Source organism: Scleropages formosus, chromosome 15, assembly GCF_900964775.1.
Source record: "Scleropages formosus chromosome 15, fSclFor1.1, whole genome shotgun sequence".
Taxonomy (NCBI): Eukaryota; Metazoa; Chordata; class Actinopteri; order Osteoglossiformes; family Osteoglossidae; genus Scleropages; species Scleropages formosus.
The window spans coordinates 10,475,143-10,498,684 of NC_041820.1; the positions used below are offsets into that span (position 1 = coordinate 10,475,143).

At 39.2% G+C, this 23,542-nt stretch overlaps 1 protein-coding gene across 2 annotated transcripts in view; it reads right to left on the reverse strand.

Annotated features, from left to right (window-relative positions):
• spata17 (spermatogenesis associated 17) overlaps nucleotides 1-23,542 on the reverse strand; it is a 50,447-nt gene that overhangs the window by 22,168 nt on the left and 4,737 nt on the right. For both annotated transcript variants that reach the window (XM_029258769.1, XM_018759189.1), the window contains exons 6-9: nucleotides 18,699-18,822; nucleotides 13,797-13,958; nucleotides 10,219-10,367; nucleotides 5,658-5,793 (exon numbers count right to left, since the gene is read on the reverse strand). In XM_029258769.1, coding sequence (XP_029114602.1) covers nucleotides 5,658-5,793; nucleotides 10,219-10,367; nucleotides 13,797-13,958; nucleotides 18,699-18,822 — 571 coding nt within the window. The remainder of the gene's footprint in view (nucleotides 1-5,657; nucleotides 5,794-10,218; nucleotides 10,368-13,796; nucleotides 13,959-18,698; nucleotides 18,823-23,542) is intronic.

A 23,542-nucleotide genomic window follows, 5' to 3' on the forward strand; every position in this document is an offset into this window, starting at 1 on the left:
TTAGGCACACACAGTCATTATTAACTATATCAAGCTAAAAAATAGAGTTAAATATCATTAAATAACAATATCACGAAAAAGTTTCATTAAATGTTTCTCTACTATCTGCGAGCTACTTCTAATGCATGGCTTGCAACAGACATTTTTATCTTAAGAGTTTGAGCTAATAGAAAAATCTACAGGCACAGCAGTTAGGTTGACACCATAATATGTGGAAAATAAAACGATAGGGGAGAAAATAGCCCCAATTTAATCATAAATTCCACTGAAAATCACCATATCAATCATTATCTTCCTGAGAGTCAATGTGAAAACCGAGAGGGCAACAGAGATTCATTAAAGAGGCTTTGGTTTGCCTGCGACACCACGTATGTAAAACTTTCATTGTGAAATGCCGAAGGTGGGTGCGAAGCAAGCACATTCATCACCCGACAGACAAATGACACAAGATTACTAGTTAGACAGTGTAATAAGTACCATCTAATTTCCTCTTTAGAATCAATTTATGTTTCAAAGCTTGGGACCGTCATCAGGGGACACTGCATTTCCTGAGAGGAATTAAAGAGTCAAAAAATAATTTTTTCATAAAACATAAAACTGGTGGGAGACAAATGTGTGGTGCACAATTACTCTTCATCTTGTGATTATATGAAAACAGGGACCATAATCTATGAAATATGACTATTCTCATCTTGCATGTATATAAGTCTATGCAGGTTCAATTAATCGCTCATGATACAGAAATGGGATGGGGACGTGTGATCCAATACTATCCACCTATACATAACACTGCTACAAGCAAACTGAGAAACTAAGTAATCCAGGATGAGATACTGAACTTAATTGCATATATGAAGTTAATTACACTCACCGGCCAATTTATTAGGTATACCTTTGCTTTCAGAACAAAACAAATTCTGCACCAAGGTGCTTGACACATTCTATATTCTTATTCCATACTGGACAGACAGCTTTATACCATTTCTGCAGACTTTTCTGACAGCACGTTCATTCTGTCAGCATTGTGTTCTATCTGATTCCAATGTTTCTGTATTGGCTTGAGAAATTGGGACTTGTGCTGGCCACTGGAGTAAAGCAAAGGCACTGTAACATTTATTGAATCATCATGAGATGATGTGTGCTTTGAGAAAGGCTTGTCTGGCCATGAAGGGATGTACCTGGTCATCAACAGTATTTTGTGGCATTCAAACACTGTTCAATTTATACCAAAAATATTTTGTTCTAAGAAAACATTCCCCACACCATTATAGTCACTTGTGTGTACTACTGACACGAGGCCTGATGGATGAATAGATTCATTCTTTTCACAACAGCTTCTGACCTTGCCATCAGCATTTTGCAACAGAAGTTTTACATTATATTCATTTAGCTGATGCTTTTCTCCAAAGCAACTTACAATGTTAATCTACCTACAATTATTTACCCATTTGTACAGCTGGGTAATTTTTACTTCAGCAATTCAGGGTAAGTACCTTGCTCAAGGGTACTACAGCTTGAGGTGAGATTCAAACCTGTGACCTCTGGGTAGCTCTAACTACTACGCTACCAGCTGTCCCATCCCAAAATTGGGATTTGGCAGACGTTACAATAATTTTGCATTCAACGTAAATATATAATATATGTCATGGTTCGTTCCGGAAGGATCTGTCGGACTCAATTGCAGAGCGAACAGGAGTTTATTTCAAGAAGGAACAGGAAGCGTGGTCAGGGACAGGCGAAGGTCTTTGATCGGCAAATGTTGTACACAAGGACGATCCAGAAACGTGGTTGAGGAAACAGGCAGAAGGTCAAAGCAGAAGAAGACTGATCTGGGTTCAGGAAGGGGAAGGGATACGGGGCAAGGACAAGGACGAAGATAAAGGCGAAGGCGAGGCAAGGCGAAGTGAAGGCTGACTCTAGGTGAGTGAGTGGTTTGGCGAACAAGGTTCCGCATCCGACTTCGTTCTGCCTCTGCCTTTTATGCCTCCGTCTCCATCGAGCCCCAGGTGTGCCCTCTCATGCCGATGACGTGGGTGTGGCAATATATATTTAGCGAATATATTCAGCCAAACAATCCTTATGTCTTTATATCCTTTTATACACATTTTCTATTCACACACCTATTCCTAACATCTTTCTCAAGCCAATAGAAATCAACACAATATACCAGCAGTAGCAAAACAAATTAATGTCCAGTATGTAACAGTTAGAACTGCAAGAAGACACTGGAAGTGTAGTACGAAATACAACATACACTGTACTCAAAATCAGGAATAAGGTGAAATATGTCCTTTTTGTTTAGCTCTTAAACATTACTTAAAAAGTGTTAGTTTTACTGGGGAAGTACAAATTATTCTGTGGCAGAATGAGCAGCTTGACGAACAATCATGTGACAGCCCCCATGCGCGAGCCAGTCGCGCCATGGGAAGTCCTGCTGTGGCAGGCGGACATGCACACACTGAATCCTGCGGACCACTGACAGTGCTTAGCCTGGCTGCACGGCCTTCTTCCTCCGCAGGTGGCCATGTTCAGCGGAAAACATACGGACCCAGGGCGGAGAAGTGCTTCTGAAGGTCTTGAGTCCATTCAGTTCTAAGTTGTATCAGACGAGCTATCAGAGAGAAAACTACTGGGCTTTACCCACCTTGAGCTGAGCAACCAGAGCAGCTCTGCTGGATGCTGATCCCGGGATGCTCTTAGAGGTGTCCTGTGAAACTAATCCTGCCTGGTAATCCCAGCTCACTTATACATAACATTACAGTTCTTTTCTCCAGGAACCCCCGGAGAGAGACGTCATTTCATTGCAGGTGGACTGTCTTGGCTGCCTACACCTATCAAAAATTAAGTGTTCTGTAAAGGTTTTGAAGTTTTGTAGTACTCTTGACTATATCTGTTGCATTAAAAGTGTCCCAGGCAACACGCGAAGGAAAATACTATCATATTTTTCAATGGAAATTTTTCTCCCAAGTTATCACTTCACAAATTCATAAAGTTGTAAATTTATGGGCGTAGGATGCAATTAATGGTATTTAAGAACCAAACTGTAAGACCCCTTCTGGGTGCTGACCCAGCAACCTTCATGCTCTCATGCTTCCCGACTACTTCCTGCTCTGAGAGCAGCACCTTATTCTTACTTCAGAGGAGTACTATTTCACCAAGGAAACCCTTAGGCAACATTTCAAAGTTGAAAGCTTTAATTTGGAACCACTGGTTTCTAGGGTAGCATAATGTACGAAACTATGGAAAACATTACACAGAATCCTGTAGCATAAAGGACAAATTAAAACACCAGTCAACATCTGTTAAGGGAGCTTTGTAAGAGCTGTGAAAAGGCTCTGAGTTTATTCAAAACTTATTTTGTCATTTTGCATCAATGCCTTACCACCCACCCACTGCTTGACTTGAGGAGGGGGTTGCAGGCATAGAGAAGGAGCTGCACTTTGTAAATGTTATCAGTGGAGCGTTGCAAAGCGGGGAGGGTAATCCACTCAAAGAGGAGTGGCTTCTCCACGCTGTGCATTCGGCTGCCTTAATTACTCCCAGGGAGTTTGCTTTGCAGCAGGTTAATGATGCTATGATTGCCGAAAGGAGCAGGGTAGAGCAAGAATGGAAAAACTATGAAGTAAGAAAAAAAAAATAACTTCAGCAAACTGTATTGTATGACCTCTAAAAATTGAAAATACAAAATTAAATTGTTTACAGAAGAGCAGATGGTCATTCTGTTGCGTACAGTGAGCATTAGGGTTACTCAGCTCCTGTTCCTGTGGACCACAATGCATGCAGGCTCATTTTGAAGGCGGTCTCCTTAATGAATACCAATCTTGCCAATTTCACTACAAAAATAAGTTTCAAATTGCACAGATCAAGCAAAGCCATCCTTTACAAGTAATAATATTGCTTTTGTTTTGGAAAGAAAGATCTAAACAGGTTGCCATTTTATTTTTCATAAGAAATTATCTGCTTTATTAATGTAATAGATTGCTTGATGATGCCTGGAACAAAAATTCTGCACATATTGCAGCCTGAGGAACTGAGTACATCTGTTGTACCCAAACTGAACTACTAACAATTTATTATGGAATGTACCTTTATAAAACATAATTGAATATATATATACCATTTTCTTGATTTTATGAAACTAGTATATTCATATTAGGCCTGAACTTATTAAGTGCTTATTAATGTGCCTTTCTTGCTGATTTTGTTTCTGATGTTTATCTATCTTGCTGGCATCACAATAACCAGCAAAAGTCGAAAAGCCAAGCCCCATGTAAATTTAGGTCAGTAATGATCCTTGGTGAGACCCTTTCCCCCACATCAATTATGCTAATCATAACCACGGTCATTAAGCTGCATGCTCATTACTGTCAGTGCACAGGCAACAAAGGCTTCAATCATTGACTTTGGGAAGGCGGCACCGCTAGTGCAATCCCACCCAAGTTTCTGCATTTGTGGTTGAGGAACATTAAATCCATGCTCTCATCATCCCACCCCATTATCAAGGTAAACAGAAAGGAGGGGCCAGCTTCCTGTGTGCGGAACACTGCACTGACTACACACGGGCGCAAGACTGTTAAGAGGAAGCAATCAACTGGTACACTGCATGGTAGAAGACACCTAGAAGCAACAAAGCCTTGTTGACCTTGTCAAAGCAAAGAGGTCCCTCAGTTCAAGAACAGTAACTGGACTCACTTGGTGATTGGCAAAAAAGCTCAAGATGAAGGAACATTATTTAGTCTTAGTTTAAAAAGAGATTCAACTGAAGACTCAAAGACTGAATGAAAAAGAGATTCAGAAAGAGACGCAGCAGCAGATCTCACAGTGGTGAGACCTGTCATCTTGCACTCCTCCCACTGTACAGGTTGTCCCCGACTTACGATGGGGTTACGTTCCGTGAAACTCATTGTAAATGGAAAATATCGTAAGTCAAAAATGCATGTAATACACCTAATACACACCTCTGCGTGACAGACTGGGAGATGTGGATTGCTGGCACTGCTCAGCATCGTCAGAGAGTATTGCACTGCATGTCGCTTGCCCAGGATAAAATCTAAATTCAAAATTCGAAGTACGGTTTTTACTGAATGTCTATCGCCAGCTCACCGTCGTAAAGTCGAAAAAATCCTAAGTCGAACCATTGAAAATCGGGGACCACCTGTAGTACCTTTGGTCAAAGGGCTTCGACTGATCTAATAAAATAAAAGTCATCCAGCTGTATAAATGGGTAAATCATTGTAAGTAGCCTACTACTGTAAGACACGTTGGAGAAAAGTTTCAGCTAAATGAGCAAATGTAATATGAACTTTAAATTTCCAGTCTGTGAAATACCCTGTAAAACGTTGCATACTTCGCGAGAATTGTTTATGAGGTGTTTCCAATGTTTCCTCCAGTACCAGAGTTTCCATATGACTCTTTTCAGCAGCGCAAAATTTCTTTTTAACTTTGGTTCAGACTGTGCATTTTGAGGTTATTCTTGCAACATTCTTGTTCTTATTTCTGCCATAAAGTTCTAAATTCAAAGAATAACCATTGCAAAATTAATATTTTGATCAATAAATTCCTGTCTGTAATTCCCATTCAACAGATTTGAGAAATTTATAGAGCTGTTTTTAAAGTTTCAGACAAAAAAGGAAATTGCAGGCACGGGGGTAACGCACCTTTTCTCCTTGTCGTTTTTCCTTGTTTTCTTCTCTGAAGTACTTAGTGCCATAATCCACCTGTTCATATGAAGAAGTACCGTGAAGTGTTCGCTCATACTTCCTATTCTTGTGTGCATTGGAGAAAGGCTGAAATCTAAAAAAGAATTATACTAAATTACTATTAATATTTATCATACTATATTGCTATTAATATTTATCATTGCCATTAAAAAGACGTGCTGCACTTAAAGCAAAAATATTTACCACATTATTTGTATTTTGATTAATAATGCTATTTTAAATAAGCACATGTTTGGTATCTTACCTCGCCTACAATATTAATAGTTTACATGAAATGAATAAGCTGGGAATTAATGCAACATTAACTTGCTATTAATTTCTTTATTTTTAGGAGTCTTTTAATAATGTACAATCAACTATGAATAATATTTGGTATCTATATGGAGAGGTAAGCTATACTATGATCTCATGCCACTCCTTAAAAACACACACAATGGCTGAAGCTGCTTGTCCTGATCTGGCTTGCAGAAAGCCAGAGCCTAACCCAGCAAACACAGGGCATAAGATTGGAGGGGGAGGGGACACACCCAGGACAGGATGCCAGTCCGTTGCAAGGCACCTCATGTGGGACTCGAACCCGCTGCACCACCACGCCCCTATTCCTTATGAACAACAATTACAAAAGGAATCATACTCAGTAACCAGTTTTTTACCCTATAAAACAAGCTATTTAGAAATGTTGAAAAAAACTAATAAGTTTACGAAAAGTGAAAAAAGAAAAATCAGGATGCAGCTGCAACATTCTGCGCTTTGAGCACTCCACATTTACATTGCATCTATAGTATCTATTACACAGAAAACCAAAAGAGTAAAGAATGACATCATTAAAATTCTGCATTTATCAGCGAAGCTTCAGAATTCACTTCCACAACATTTTAGGAAAAAAAAAAAAAACATTAACAATGTCAGCTTGTTCCATTAAGCCACACCACAGAAACAGAACATCCCTTAATCTTTGTCCCTGTATTAAACTACATTAGTGCCCTTTGGTTCTAGCTAATTTGTCCAGGTAAAGGTAATGTTTTACTTCCTTTTAACACAGCACAGTTAAACATGCCTAAATCTAAAGACATCTGTCAAGGCAAGCTTGCCCTCTGCATAGGTTCCGATTGCTATTATTTTGTTGCTTAGCTAACAAGTTGATTAGAAGACTTCTTACACTTCACATACATTTACTCTACACCAACAGATATTATGTTGGAGCAGATCAGAATTAGCACCTCATTCAAAGTTAGTACAGCAGAGGCCTTCTTTAGACTCATAACAGTAACATCCATCTTACAAGTCCATGCCCGTAATTGCTGCATTACCTGCTTCTCTATAAAGCTAAGCTTCCATGGACTTTTAGGCAGGATGTCATTCCCTGTGTTGTACCCATGTATAGTATATTTGCTGAGCATATGATCAGTGTAAATAGCTGTTACTTAGGAAAAATGCCAGATGTTAATTACAGCGAGGTTGATTTTGTAAATTGCACCCAAGACACATTGCCAGGAGGAAGATTTATCCTGCGCGACACAAGAGGTGTCTGTGTGGGCTAGCTAAATGTCCGCTGGGCTTTGGCTTGGCTCATCTGAAAACAAACAAACAACAAACAGGCTTGGCACTTATATGGAGTGTCTTCAGTTGCTGAGCCCGTTTCCAAAGTGCAGGTATGTCGTTTCTCTGCTATTATTCCCACCGTTCCCCGCCTAACGTATAGTCCAAGCCTGTGAAAACCTGAGTCCGGTGCTTGTCTACTTTATATAACTTTAATAAGCAAATTTTCTTTATTCTTCATTTGAATTTTTCACTGCACATTCATATGAACAACAAGGGTAAAATACAGATAGCTTAGAACTGCGAATGCGAGTGAAAAATCAGTCCTTGATACTGAACAGAGTAAATCAAAAGAAAAACATAATTATAAAAAGCAAATGTTTTGTAAATGCTAAGATATGCTTTTAATCCTTAGTATTTCAACAGACTTTACATGAACACCCAGCAAACCCCTTCAAAAATACAACTGTTCAAAAAGGTACTATCTCTTTAAGTGCTCTACAGTTTTAGACAGACATTCCTATTCACCAGAGACATGTGCCTCTCCTACAAGACAGATTACAGTGCATTCCATGCTAATGTGCACATGGGATGGTCATCACAGGAAAAAAAAATTAATGTGGCCCCAATGTCCCAGAATACACAATGGTTGTGGTGTTAGCCGGCTGTTTCACTTACTGCTTTCATTGCCTCGGAATTGCATTTTAATAGGGTAGTTTTTATTCATTCAGAGCTATTAAGGAAAGTTTGACTTCTCACTGGGGATCTTGGGGGGCTAGTGTGGCCCGTGCCCAGCGACGGCGCAAAAGGCAGCCACCGAGGAAGGAGAGCTGTGCTTCAGAAGCCTTTTCTAAAATACACCGTTTGTGTTGTGAAGTCTAGAGTTTTGACACATTGCCAGCATATCTGTGGGACAGACCCAGAAAAATGCAGGGAAGTGAAAAATGCATTTGTATGTATGTATGCATATATTTAATTCATTGTGCTTTCAGCTTTTTCTGGTTTTTGTTGTATATGCTGACATGCAATAGAGCTAGAACATAGTTTGCTGCAATAAGATTTTATCTACTAGCTAATGACTCATTTCAGAATTCATGTACATAGTGTATAATTAATGAAAATACCAATGTTTAATGCATAATAGTACCTACCATAACATTTCCTAACCCTTCTCTAAAATGCCATTTGTTTTTGTTCTACTAAAACTCACTGTAGAGCAGTCAGAATAACTTGCATGGCCTATTCTTAAATACATTTTTGTAGTTCTTGGTACTTAATAGGAACTTCTCTGACACTTTACACATTTACTGCTGATCTATAAAAAGTTCATTGAATGCATAAACATTTACGTGTGTTCTATTTTATGCAATGCCAATGCTAGCAAAGTGACTGGTGCCATCAATGTTAGCATTTGATGACCAATATGGAGTATGACCAGTCACTTCGAAGATGCCAAAAAAAAATGCCACTATTTAGTTATTAGTAAAACAAGATTCTCAGAACTATGCTAAAAACCATGCCGTGTGTAATCACTGCAACTAAAGCAAAACAAAGAAAATAAATTATCCCAAGGCTGCCCTGTACCATGGGTCTTTTACATTTCTGCTGAAAGACTAAGCAAATCCTAGTATATATTGGTCTATAAAACTAGATAGTTAAACAGTTTAATGAGCGAATGGTTTCAAAGCTGCTCATACATTCTGAAGTTTGGGCCAGCAGTCTTTTTCAGCCAGTCATTTCCATTTTAAATCATAATTATCCAACAAAATATTATCTGCATCAGAAGTGTTATGGAGTGCTGAGACTTCATTAGGGAAGTATTAAGCCAATGTAAAAAAATAGAGTGGAAACAGAGTGGCGAATTTACGTGGCTCTTTGAAAATTTCCAGTGGAAATTAGCTAGAAGAAGGAGCTGGATGCGGGATCAAAAGGGACTAATCACGCTTTGCTGTGCCCCGGAGCACCCACATGTATAATATGATTTGCACAGTAACTACCTCTCCTATTAGCACTTGTTTTGGAGTATTCTGTGTTAATGGGGTTAGCTAATTCAGTGTTTTAAGTTGGAAAAAAGACTGCTCTGATTAATAAATGTTGCACACTGTGCTAGTAATTAAAATAAATGGAGAGAGTTAAAACAGAGATTGAACTGTTAAAGAAATATTGTTCAAATACTATTACGATAATCCCCCATTATAATTATATTCTAGTTCACAGTCAGTGCTTTGTTGGAACTAAAATATTCTCGTATATCCTTGTGACATGCCATTTAAAGTCGATATCCATATAAGGTTAGTTGTCATTCCAAGGCTGAATAATTTTTCATGCAATTTTTCAGAATTTCGTACTGTACACCATATCCTACAATCTGCAAGAAACTTAATTACAGGCTTCATGCAAAGATATTTCCCCAATTAATAAATTTCTTAAAATGTGCAAAATGAACTATAAAAATGAGAAAAAAAATCAGGGACTGCTCAAATTTGACAAACAATGGTACGAAAATTAGTTCTTAAGTAACAAAATCATATGGTCGGGTACAGAAAGCTCATAAATATTTTCATTTAATTTGAATTCTTGATTTACAGAAAGAGGGGGGCACGGTGGCATGGTGGTGCAGCAGGTTTGGCCTGTGACTGCTGTCTGGTGGGTCTGGGGTTCAAACCCTGCTTGGGGTGCCTTGTGACGGAATGGCATCCTGTCCTGAGTGTGTCCCCTCCCCCTCCAGCCTTGTGTCCTGTGTTGCCGGGTTAGGCTCCGGTCCACCGCAACCCTTCTTGGGCTGAGTAGTTTTAGACTGTGTGTGTGTGTGTTTTAAAGAAACAGTGATGTGACCAGTGTACTGTATGTATACATTTTTTAACTTACGGTGAAAGTGATCCTCTTTCCTTAATCCAGATGTAACCTAGAGCAGGTAGACTTGAGGTCTGGAGACGAATGACACAGCAGAAGCACTCACATGTCGTCGATGACACGGCTCCTCCACTCCTCGCGACGCAGCTCCTCTCTGGCCTCCTCCAGGGCAGTGATGGATGTCGCCACGCGTAACGTCGGCTCAAGAGGCCGGTAGCGCTGCTGTAGCACCTCGGCAGGGTCTCTGAAGGGTCCCTGTTGAGAATGGGATGGGGACTGTGTTATTTTGGATTGGTCTGGCTCATTATCAGTGATGCCCCAAGCCTACTGGGTGGCCAAATTCTACTTTAATTTGAATTATTAATAAAAGCTATTTCTCCTGATAAACTTTTCCAAATAGCAGAGTAGGTTGAAAACACTGACTTGATTGATGAGCTTGAGTTTCTCACCTGTGTATCACAAAAACGTTTATAAATTTGCACTGGTATCTTGGAAACTAGGTGTAATTATTTATCTGTCTGTGCTGATGAGAGGCTCTTATGCAGAAACGTCATACTGTATAACCAAAAAATAATCAGACTTGCTTAGATAAAATTGAGAAACTTTAATTACAAAATCAAGTGTTTCTAAAAATAAATCACTGCCCTGAGTTATTATTTGATTTGAAATATGATTTAAAAGTTGATGCTTCACATTTGTTGTGTAAGTCAGGTATCAAATTTTGATTTAGGAAAATAGGGTCTTGTTGGCTTTTAAGTAAGTTTCAGTGTTTGAATGTTAAAGTTTTGAGGGGTTTTGCTACCTTCTACCATTCAAAGGAGACGTTTCATTGAAATGGCACGCTCACACAAAACACTATCCCCCTTCCACAACTAATAAGTAAAATTTTAGCTAAAAATCAAAGAAAGAATCATGAATGACATGCAAATGATATCATTAGTGCTTTTTAAATTGGGACCTAATGATGGTGAAATTTGTTGAACTGCTAATGTTCCTTTCGTTACAAATATGTCAATTAAACCCTAATAGCAATAGCAGCAGTTAGCTGTATAAATGAAAGATATGAACTGAAAACAAAATAAAAAGTGTGAATATAAACTGAATTTAAATTAATGCAAGACACAAGATTATTTACATAAGTTAAAAAGCCTTTTCCTCACTGTATTTTCATCTTTTTTTTACTTGTTAATCACGTGAATTCTTGACTGCACCATCAATCTGTGATCTAAGGAGTCTGAACTAATGAGGAAGGTGTATATGATATTAGCTTGTATTTGATGTGGCATTACATTTTGCCAGTTTTACAGGATCTTTAGGGTGTGTTTTGACTGGATATCCTAGTAAAAATGGTCACGTTGTTCCCTTTAAAAACTGGTCATGGTTCCATGGAAATTGCCTGAAGACAGTATGAAAACATAACACTACTTGAGCATCCTTAACAAAGCACGAGGATGATGCTGCAGACCCTGAAAAATAGGCCAGATACAGAGGTAATGTATATACAGATTCTTAAAATGTTTCTATGTGTTGATTTTAGACATTGGCTTTTCAAATGTTCATACATCAATGATTTTTGAGAAGCTGTGTGCTAAGGTTTCTAGCTTTTCTTCAGAATGGAGGGAGAGGCCCAAAGATAGGTGTTCCTGGGCCTGTGATCAAATTGAGGAAGCTGGATACAATGTGAACCCCTGGCTTTAGAGAGGCTGACCACGTAAATAAATAATGCATCCTTATCCACAGCATACGGTCAGTCAGATCTTCCGTTTTAATGAGTTCCCTCTAACCAAGCCCAGCTGGAGCTTGGGCCAGCCCCAGGTGAAGGCACTACCCCTAATAAAAATGAATGATTCACGCCTCATTTCTGCTCACTTATGTTTTACATTAATAGAAACCAATAATAGGAACCAGTTACCATAAAAGTCACGGACCGTAAATAACACAAATGGCAAATACATATCATCAAACACTTTTCACAGTTGGACAAGATGACCTGCTCGTTTTGGAGGTGCTTAAAGAATTTTTTAAAAGCAATAGAAATCACATGCTGAGAGTTGCCTAATGACAGTAATTTTATTGAAGTTTATTAGTTGATAGACATGCCAATGAGTACTTATCCGAGTCACCTGAGCATCAAAACAATCAAACAATATCCAATATGGAAGCCACTTTATTCACATGGCTTTCTTTTTGGGGCAAAAATATTACGGGTCACAGTTATATGAATCGTACATCTGCAAAAATTTGATTTTGTTTTTTATGATAAAATAATGTTACATTATGTAATACATATTTTTAGAACAAATAAGTTTCTCAGGAAAACCAAAAGATCTGTACAGTAAATGCTGAGGTCAATCAATTTCTCTGCCTTGTCTTTTTTCGTATCCAGACATATATTGACATATACAAAACTATGTTTCACCTATAATCCATCCTCAAGACTACAGCATAACCCTGATAAATGGAAACTATTATATTAAAGAAAAATCTGTTTACCCTTTTCAATTTCAACTATAAAATTAAGTGTGGGGGGGCTGCTCATCATTTGCACTGCTCAACATTACTAAAGCTCATGTTTTGAAATAAAATTTCTGTTCTGAAAAGGCATTTCCCATGAGCTGGCTTGATGTGCAGATTTTAACGCACAATCACATTTGTCCTAATTCTTGTAAAAGGAGCAGTCTTTGTACACCATGAAGTCTGTCATCTCTTTTAAAGGTCTAAATACCTTTACAGTTATGCTCATGACTTTTGAAGATTCTTTTCTCCAAAGTGATGTACATCAGATGGTAAACAAAAGTGTATGAAGAAAAGATATGACTTTTTTTTAGCTAGTTTTGTTCTTCCAGTCCTCCATCATTATCTGGTATTAAAAGCTTTCAGAACATCAACAGGTTATTTTTTATTTTAGACAATACTCTGGCATTACCAGAGAAATGTTCTCATACATAAAGTGGACTTTTTTTTTTTCATACAGTAGGAGTCTTCTACCTGCATTGTGCCTGTTGTCCAATACTTACAGCAACTGCAACATTGGGGCACTTGAGAGTATGCCTTAATGTCTGGAGTTTTCATACACAAAACATTTTAAAATCACCTTTTTTATTCAATGAGTCATCACTCAGATTTTACCCATTACTACAGCTAGACGTTACTGAAGCAATTTGGAATAAATACCTTATTCAAGAGTACAAGGGTACAACAGCAGTTTCCCACCTGGGAGTTACGGTCTACATCCATTCCCATTCTACTACCCTAACCCACAATACTATAAAACCTGCTGTCAATGCATATCCTGTACTTTTTTATTGAGACTTAATACTAAGCATCTTCAGTCAACAGTCAACATTTAAACAAAGCAACTGGATCTCAAAATGAAAAACACTACTTTGCAGCATCTTGAAACATGTTTTTATATCTTTTTACTTGCACAATGAAAAAAAACCCACTCACCACTTATGACAGTACACAAACCCCATAAGGCACTAAAGCACTATACAGGTCTTCTGTAAGTCTAGCCTGGTAAAAGTATATACACCAGGCTCTACAGTAACATAAATAATCAACAGATTGGTGATGAAATAAGGTTGAAACCTTGACCAACACCAGAATCTACTCAGCTTTTAGGGACCTTCCAATAAGCCAAATTCTACTACATCATTTGCCAATATCCTCCTCTGTTCTCACCTGAGGTTTCTTGCTGGGAACTGGCGGCAGTGAACATGCAGGTGACCCACCCGAGTCCCTCCTAAGGGGAGCATTTTTGGCAAGCAGTGGTTTAATGCTCCTCAGTCTCAGCTCCATTTCGTGAGGAAAATCTCTGTATGGAGAGTTGAACACACCTGGACACTGCAAAGTTCAAACAGAGACGAAATACACATAAAAACAAAGAAATAGTGTGAATAATTCATCAATTTCCCTGCAGAGAACATAAATGAATATGGCAACAATGCACCTCAGGTCTTTCTGTACTTAATCTATTGTTCTGCATGGATGGAAGGACCATCAAGTCTAGGCCAACTCACAGCATCCACTTCCAAAGCAAGGGAAAAATAGAAGTAGTTTGCCAGTGCCTTCTTCTATCCATGGCTGGGGGGCACAAACACAGGGAGAAACATGCCAACTCCACAGACCCAGAGCTGGACTTGAACCACAGACCTGCTTAGCAGCTGGGAATACGCATTGCGCCAGCTTTATCTGCTGAACCACTGTGTCCCTGCATTGCTTAGTGTATATAATGATTATTTTATACATTTATAAATAAATACATTGGAGTGAAATGTATTTTTGAAGCAAAAAAAAAAAGAAAAAAGTGGTATATTACAGAAGTTACGCCTAAGCTGGTCTGTTAGTTGAACCTTGGCTGCAACATTAATATCTTGATACTGCAATTATTGCATCCAAGTAACTCACAAAGTTGTGGGAAATACTATTCTGCTAGAAGGCTGTCGACTTCATGAAAAATGTGAACTAACAGCACAGCTAGCAGAGAAAAAAATGGTTGGTTGGCTAGTGGTAATAGCTTCTTCATTTCCTTTTTCCAAGAGGGCAAACCACTGCAGAGATGGCATCCAACTTCCTTGCCCTCTCTCAGTTCTCCAATAATACCGAAAACATGAAAGAAAACTGTTGGACTTTACAAATTAAGGGCCAACCATGCAGTGATCTCTCACATATGTTGTTTGACCGCGAATGCTGTTCCCTCCTCATGGGCGACCGTGCAAAGCCTGGAATATTAATGGAACAAGGGCGAGCTCGCGGGAGTCTGTGCGCACCGTTCACCAGCCATCCTTAGCATAACATTTATATTTTCAACTGTCCTGTGCATAATGCCCATCCATCACTCAGCTCCTCCCCACCATCCCTGCTTCAGGCCTTCAATATTCTTCTTCTTGATACATAAAATCATAACCTCTTCCATAATTAAATCCACTAAGGAGAGCATAGAAGTTAATGAGCATCAGAAAAATAAATATGCTAAATTAGAACATTTGCAGGAGGCTGTGGACAGTATTAAAGTTTCTTTGTAAAAAAAAACATCCTTATTAAAAGTAAAACAAAAAAGAGACTTAAAGTTACTTTTTATTTTATAGTAGAATTAGATGATGTTTTACAGTTAAAAGGCATGACAGGTGGTCAGAACAGCAAAAAAGTCACATTTTAGAAATGTAACGACTTATCACATATAACCAGATGAAATGCTTATTCAAATCTAAGTGATCCTGAACAGACAATATTTTAAGCAGACAACAGAAGCTGCGCCAAAGCTCAAGTTCTTTATATGGAAGAAATGTCAGCGAACAATATAAGTGTAGTTGCTTATACTGTCGCAAAAAATGGGAGTATGAGGGCGGGAGGGTATGCTATGGGTTCCCAAACCTGCTGGGGGTATAAAAACAAAAAGAGCAATGATGTTGACCCCTGAGCAGAAGAACTAAATCTATGTCAGGGCAGGCACTTATGTCCAGCAGAATTTCTCCCGTTAACGATGAACTGCTCGAGACCCATTCATTTCCCAGCGACAAGGTCAGACCGTATGGAAGGGAGGCACCCCCACTATGGAGATGGTCTAAAGGAGTGCAGCAGCGAGAGGGTCAGGTTTGTCTCGCTGCACACGCATGGCATGCCCTCAAAAGACTGGGCTACAACCGACTTCTTTAAACTTATTGTCGCCATTAAGCGAGAGTGCATACGTTGCTACGTGTATGAACTGAACGAAACTGTGCGGCAGCTCTGTTTCATAGTAGCATGAAACGCCATGTTCCTCTCTATAGATCACTGAAAACTAACATGCTACTCATTATGAATTTTACACTTGGTCACTGTTTCACTGAACATCCATTTCTCACCATTACTGTCCACAGTGGAAGTGTCTGATTAGACATGATCATTAGCTGCTCAGTAAAAAAGCCTCTTTCTGACCACTGACTCTTCAAACAACTTTTTTGGTCTAGTTCACCTCATATAGCATGTATGTACTTTACAGTATACTAAGCACATTTCCTTTTGAACACAGATTTATTTAATTTGACCACCTCATTGTGTCTTTTTCTCAGTTCCTTAATGTTGATGGTTAAACTCTGAACAGGTGGGTTCTGACTCCTTGTCCAGGGTTCACACTCATCTGACTTGCGCAACAGCTCAGCAGGCAGGAGAGCAGGGATTGAGCGGGACAGAAAGGACAAGCACATGGGTAATGGCATTCGGGAAACGCAGGGAAAAGGCGTAATGACCGTAAAGGCATGAAGGAGACCCACTGAGTGAAATATCTGCTGAAGACGAGGGCTGCTGAATCAACACTGACCAGCACACTTCATCATAATTATCAGGACACGCTATTGCCAGGGGATTTATAAAAAAAAAAAATCTCACTCAGCAAATCATTGCTGCTGTTAGGAGACAGGCAGTGTTAACATGCTGTCACAGTCCGGCGTTTAGTAAGATATTCCACATTCAATTACTCTTGGCCAGGAACTAAAAAGGAAACATGATCATTTGTCAGCTGCTGCGGTTCCGCTTTCTGAATGAACTTTCAGTGGTCTTGTTAACCCACCCAGAGCTGAAACACACGGCCAGGCTCCAAGCTCACATCTAACTGTCACTCGCTTCTCTTCTAACGGCTTCCGGCGGCCCTTTAAGTGCCGAAACGCTTGCGAGGCTGCGCTTTCCTTACAGGGCACCCCCTTTCACAACTTGTTATGTTCTCTGCTGGATAAACTCACTTTTCTCACGGTCTTGTTCAGCCAACAGCGCAATTCGCAGAAGAATCCTGTATATTAACTTAAGTTACTGTAAGTTTGCAATCAGTAAGTTTTACTCTTGCCGTAGCGTGTTTAGAAAAATTTTTAACTGTACTCTGGCTCCTTGCCTTACGAACACAACTGGAATCAGAAGTCCCACATCAAAAATAGTCTGTTTGTAAAGCCAGTGTCACTTTTACCACCAAGTCAAATAAAACTTAATAATACAGATGTACTTTATTCATTCACTGGTTAGGTTTTGTAGAAATTCTAAGTTTAGCTTTTAATATATTGACTTTTAGCAACCTTATAAAAACTTGAACAACTGAAAAATGATCAGTTTTACACTACTGAAAAAAATACAGTACTTCTCCAAACTGCTTTTCAATCCTGTTTGTTGACCATTGTTCTACATGTAGGAGGGAGTGCGTGGAGGCACAGCTGGTTCGGTCGGTATCTGCCATGTGGCAGGTCTGGGGTTCGAGCCCTGCTTGACGTGCCTTGCGCTAGACTGGAGTCCTGTCCTGGGTGTGTCCCCTCTCCCTTTGGCCTTGCGCCCTGTGTTGTCAGGATGGGCTCTGGCTCACTGCGACCCCGCTCGGGACAAGCAGTTGTTGACGATGGATGTTCTATATGTTCCCTCACATGGATGAACATTATGCACAAGCCACAAGCCTGGTGGAAGTGGTGCTCTTTACTGCCAACTAGTGGATTGGCATGAAAATGCAGATTGCGTTCACTCCGCAACCGACAGAAATTTATAAAGTAGATAACTGAAGGAAATAAAATTATAAATAAATACACTGGAAAATATCCATATCTTTGAAAATTTGCTATTCAAACTTTACTTGAGAACACCACAGTATAATACTGTATTAAGACTTCAGCTAAGGTAGTATGAGACTCATATCGTCGTACTGGTGAATCTGCCTAGCGATTTATACAGTACAATCTGTAACTCACTTTGTGTATTTACATATTCAAAACAAGGATAAATTTGTATCCTCCCGAGGACTTTATGTTCTTTCAGTGCAGTGACTAAAACAATGTGCATCACCGTAAATGAGGTCAGTGTTGCATTCCTTGATTAAAATTTTATAGATTATCGTATGCATACAATCAATTTGTTACTTATTTATTTTTTCTAACTGCATCACCTTTGTGATTACAAGAATGAATCATCATAAAGAAATGGCATTTATTAGAATCTCTCAGCCTATCTGACCTCGGCATGCAGTTTCTGGATACAATAAATTAATAGACAGATTACCTTACTTGTTTTATGCATCTAGCATCCTAGACGGAAAGGAGTATTTATTTTGACCTTTAACCTACCAGGATTAGAGCAGTGGAGTGCTATTTACTATTAGATTATGGTAATGCCGAGTAGATATCTGCAAGGTAACATTTGCACGGCATGCGCTGTATAATTTCTGTGCTATACTTTATTTGACTGAGAAACTTATTTGACTTGAAACTTGGAGTTTCAATGAGAGCTGCATTGTTGGTCATGTCCTCCTGGTTTCTGGTTAAGTAAAATAGTACCATTGTTTATTAATTCAGCAAGTTTTTAGAATATGACAGAATGGAATCTGTTTCCTGCAGGCCACCATACTGCCCCCTCACACAAGACAGCAATAAAATACTTGTAGCTATTCCAACCACTTATTCTCTTTTCTCAAATGCCATACTGTCTCCCAGTCCATGCACAGACAATCAGTGCTATGAAGGGTGCTGACAGAGGTCCAAGTAACCTTGCTGGTGAGATGATCAAAGATAACAAACAGATGCCTGGATGTTTGCTTTGTGCCCGCTCCATGGATTCGGACAGGCAGTCTGGGCGGCTAACCTGCTCAGTGCTCAGGAGGAAGTGTAGCCTCTGGGCTTGGAGACATTTCCGCTGCCCTTCTCGCTCCCGTGCCAAGCGCTCCATCTCCCTCCTCTGCAACTCTGCAAACTCCTCCAGGTCCTTCCTGAGAAATGTAAGGAGTGCACACATACAGCTGAACATATAGTCCCAAAGCAAAGGGCCACCCAGTTTAACGTGAAACAACCGATTTAATCAAACGCATACACTTACAGAGCCATACAGACATAGGATGTACTGGGGAAACTAGGAATTCACAGTTTATTTTTGTATGTGCAGTAATACAGTTTATTTGTATGTAGTTTACTGTTATGTAACAATACAGTATGTAATTTGTTACTGATGCACAACAAAAATACTTTTAAATTAACAAAATCAGAACAAGACCAGAAAAAATATGTTTTCCAACTTGAACTAGTTTTTTTTAACAGAAAATAAACAACAGCACTAAACCATTAATTTATTCTGAGCTGATAATGCTACAAAATAAAAACAGAAAAATTACAGGAAAACTATTAGCACTTTACTTGGGCCATATTAAAAGCCTTTATGTTGCAGAGTCTTAGGTTAACTATTATTACCATTACTATTTTTAATTATTTACTACATTTTTAAATTACTGTAAGGAAGTTGAAAGCATTATGTTTCGAAAGAGAAAAACATTGCAATACCAATAAAACCCGAACAGCAAAAAACAAAACATGCTCATCAACCGCTTTTGCAAGCTGTTTTCAATTACTGGTGCGCAAAAGAGGATATTAATATTGCCTGTTATGTAGGGTTATGGAATGTGGCATGTTGACATTTAAAAATCACCATATTTTGCTGTTTGCAACGGCACGTTTTCTCCCTCCACACAGGATTAAATTACAAAATAAATGAATTATGCAGAGCAGCGTGGCCCCTATTTTGCCAGCTGGTTGGTGGAAATTGCTTGCTAATGCGAAATATAAAGTTGGGGAAATGGTTCGTTTTACTTTATTCCAGCTCTTGTAGAGGCCGGCCTACTTAACGTGCTGCATGGCGTGCTGGAAGCGTGACCTTTCCCAACCCATATCTTGTGCTTATTATTAATTGCACTGTAATAGAGGAAAGCCAAACAAATTTGTTTCCATTGAAGGCATCTCCGTCTGTGTCCATGCCTTTGTGTCTTAACACAGAAACCTCATTAGCCTGGATCGGTCTTGGACGGACACGCGGGTCCCTTTTATACAGATGACCTCCCTGTGTCCTTAAACAGCATATTTAGTGCTTACATTTAGTAAGGGCTTTGATATTAACTTGACATGTGTGATATGAGAATAAACATCAGAATGAACATACATGTTTACAAAATATATTACTCCAACAGCATCAAAAAATTAGTTGTCTAAGCTAGTTAGTCAAACTGTTTTAGCATTGCAAAGCTCGCAGGTCTCCTTCAGGTTTTAAAACATTTTAGACATACAGCAGTCCCAAGTTTTATAAATGCAGTATACTGTGTAAGTACATTAGGGTGCAATATACAGTATGAAAAGGACTTATCATTGTCGAGTTGATACATTAAAATATAACTTGGATTAGTAATTTTTTGTAGATATTACACTCTTACCCTATTATATAGTAAGATTATAAACTACAAACACACTTTTGCTATTAATACCATGGAAAAAAGGATTATACTGCACATTAATTTTCAAAGTTCAGACTCTAAAGCATAAAGTGGTTTTACAGAAGAATAGAAGCGTTTTCCTTCTCTTTTTTTTTTTTTTTACTGAACCCTTCGGTTCTGGGCAAAATAGAAGGTGCAAGACCAAAACAAACAGCCAACAAAAATGCTAATTATTCAAATACATTTTTCATATATGTATAAAGCATTAGTCTGTATATATTAGCAGGTCCGCTTTAAAGCAGGAAAAGAAAGATTAAAAATGTAATTCCTATTCCACTATCTCATAAAGAAGCACACTTGAACCAAAGGAATCCAGAACCCGTGGATTCCATTTCACGAGGTGCCCTTGGAAAAGGACGCAAAAAGGGAGAAAAGTTGCCCAACCGCTCGGAGTCCATAAATTTTCCACGGCTTTCGATGAGTTAAAAGATTTGCCATGTTAGAGCATTACGGAGAGAATTTATCTGATTATGGCAGTAATAATTACCCAGCTGTTTATTGCAGATAGAGAAATAATTCATGCAGGCAACGGGCCATGGTGGCAGTGGCACTCTGCATTTAGTAAATATGCAAACCGCTCACTTCTAATTACTCAGCCCAGAGGATGCCCTTATTAAGTAAAGGAACTTAAAGTGTCCTCTTGACAAGTGATAAATTGTCGCGCTGCACAAACTCTTGCCACAGAATTACTACGTCAAGCTGGGGTCCCGACTTCATTAAGATATGCGGGAGGGGATGGCGCAGAATGAAGATGGACACTCGTAACATGGTGTACCCCACTCCCCCACCCTCCCACCCAATCCCCATACCCAACAGAGAGCAAGCGCACGGACAGCGGGTAAATGAAATGACACGCATCGCTTTGTAGTGAGAGGTACCCCGCTGCATGCGGGACAGGGGCCCGCTCTGACGAGTGCGGGGGCCTGCTCCGAAGGGTTCGAGGGCCGCCGTGTTTCATTGGCATTCGTGGCTGACTCACTCGAGCTAAGTGGGAGCCATTAGTAACATTTTTAAATAATTTATTCGCCAAGAGAGGAACACGGATTAAAAGCCTGCCGCAGGGGCCTTTGCAGGGTCACTGATCAGTCAGGGATGTGATCCCTTGTCCGAGAGAGAAAAAAAGGCTATTTTTCATAAATGCAATCTTTCACTAACTGACAGTGATCCCTCTAGCACAAAAACAACGGTTGAAGAACTGGCACGGAGGCAACATCCCGTCAGCTTAGGAAGAGGAGGCTTTGCTGAATGTCATGGTGCACAGCTCATGGTTGACTGGAGACTTCAAGCTAACTTTGGATTATGCAAGTTCACATTTACATGTGTCCATTTCGTTAACATCTCACAAAAGCAAATTTCAGTTCTTTGTCTTTTTTCAAGGCTGGGTCCGCTGGAGTCGCAGAGAGCAAGTTCCTCGCTGTTGCTACTATTGCGATGGACAACAATGAGGAAACGATAACCTGTCCGCAGCTCCTACCTGCTCTCCCTACAGTTTAATTGCAAACGGTATTTTCTGTGTTATGCCACTGCACTGCCTGAGTGCATGCCAATTCAGCGTAGTATGGTAGTTTTTACCACAGATGTGCAAGCTGATGAAGATGGGTTCAGGTCTCAGAAAGGGTGTTTGTGCAATGCACAGGTAAGCAAGGCACTCGATCTGATATGTTTTGGTAAAGAATTCCATTATATAAATGCATAAAATTGCAAAACTTTTCCATAACAATGAAAAAATTATTTGCGCATTTCATCACGAGGTTTCACAGACGTGTACTTCACTAAACATCCAGATCCAAGTCATTCAAGACCAGTCTCTGCTAACTCTTAGTTAACAGCTTTACAAAAGCTTTGGAAAAGTTTGAAAGGGATATTGCTCAGGCTTGGTACACAAGAAATAAATTCAAAGACAAGAAAAAACAACTGGATTTCCTGTTTTTTTTTTCCTCTTTTTTTAAACCGCAACTCTACAAATTTTAATTAATTTAAACAAACCTTTTTTGTATACAGAACACATTAAGTACATCTCTTTCTAAGTTACAAATTCCAACCTTATCAGAGCAACAAACTCTCAAAATAGACTCTCAGACCCATTCAAAGCAGAACATTATATATGTATGGCGTCTGTGTGTGTGTGTTGGTGGTGGTGGGGAACTGATTCAGGGAACACTTAAAAAATGTACACTTAATTTTTAGCCTAAGTCCAAAGAATAACAAAATATATTAGTGACATTAAAAATGTGACTTCAGTTGAAGTTTTTTTTCTCAAAAAATAAAAGATGGCACCTTTTTCTGTCTCCCTCTACCCCCCCAAGCACTGCATGTTTTATTAATGCAAGAGCCAACTGACGTCCGTGGCAAATTTTTTAATTTCATAACATCGTTCACTTGGTTGTAACCTGAGGCAGTTTCTACATAGGAGGCGAGAGGTTATCCGTGTTACTTGTCCACCAATTGCACACTCAGCCTTTAAATTAATCAAATCAATTTATCTTTCTAAAAGCTCTGGGAACGTATTCCTTGCCTGCACACACTGCATGAGCGACTCCTCAATGGCACAGGTTGTATCACTGCGGTGAGGGACTGCTACATCATCTTAGACCTTAGTTACACCTTCAAGGTAGTCTTCAAGGTAGTCTTAAGGCAGTCTTCAAGGCTAACAGTGGGGTTTCACGCGTTAGTACGTAACAAATGATTTAACCACGTAGTGGGTGTTAAAAGATCCACTTTGAGGAACAAGACTTTTGGCTGTAAAATGCTGAGTAGGAGCATGGGTTTTAAACCCCACCTTGAGTTTAGCTCAGTCTTCACGTGAAGGGTATGTCAGAAATCACTTCACTTCCACTAGAGGTCATGCAAGCTGCGTTTCAGCTGGGGTTTCACTTAAACCTCTTTGCAAGTAAGTTTAAGGAGAGATAAATGCTGAAAAAGTATAAATATTACATGTATACATACAGATATATGTATACTGTATGTGTGTATACATACAGTATACATAAAGAAGTTGTAGAAAAGTTGACAGAACTGTGTATTTTAAATTACTAATATATGTTATATTGGCCTGCATACCACTCTCACATTTATAATGGAAAATGCAAAAAAAAAAAAAAAAAAATAAACATTTTGTACTCTTTAAATTGCTCATCTTACACGGTGGACGTGTGGTTTTCAGATGGTCTAACAA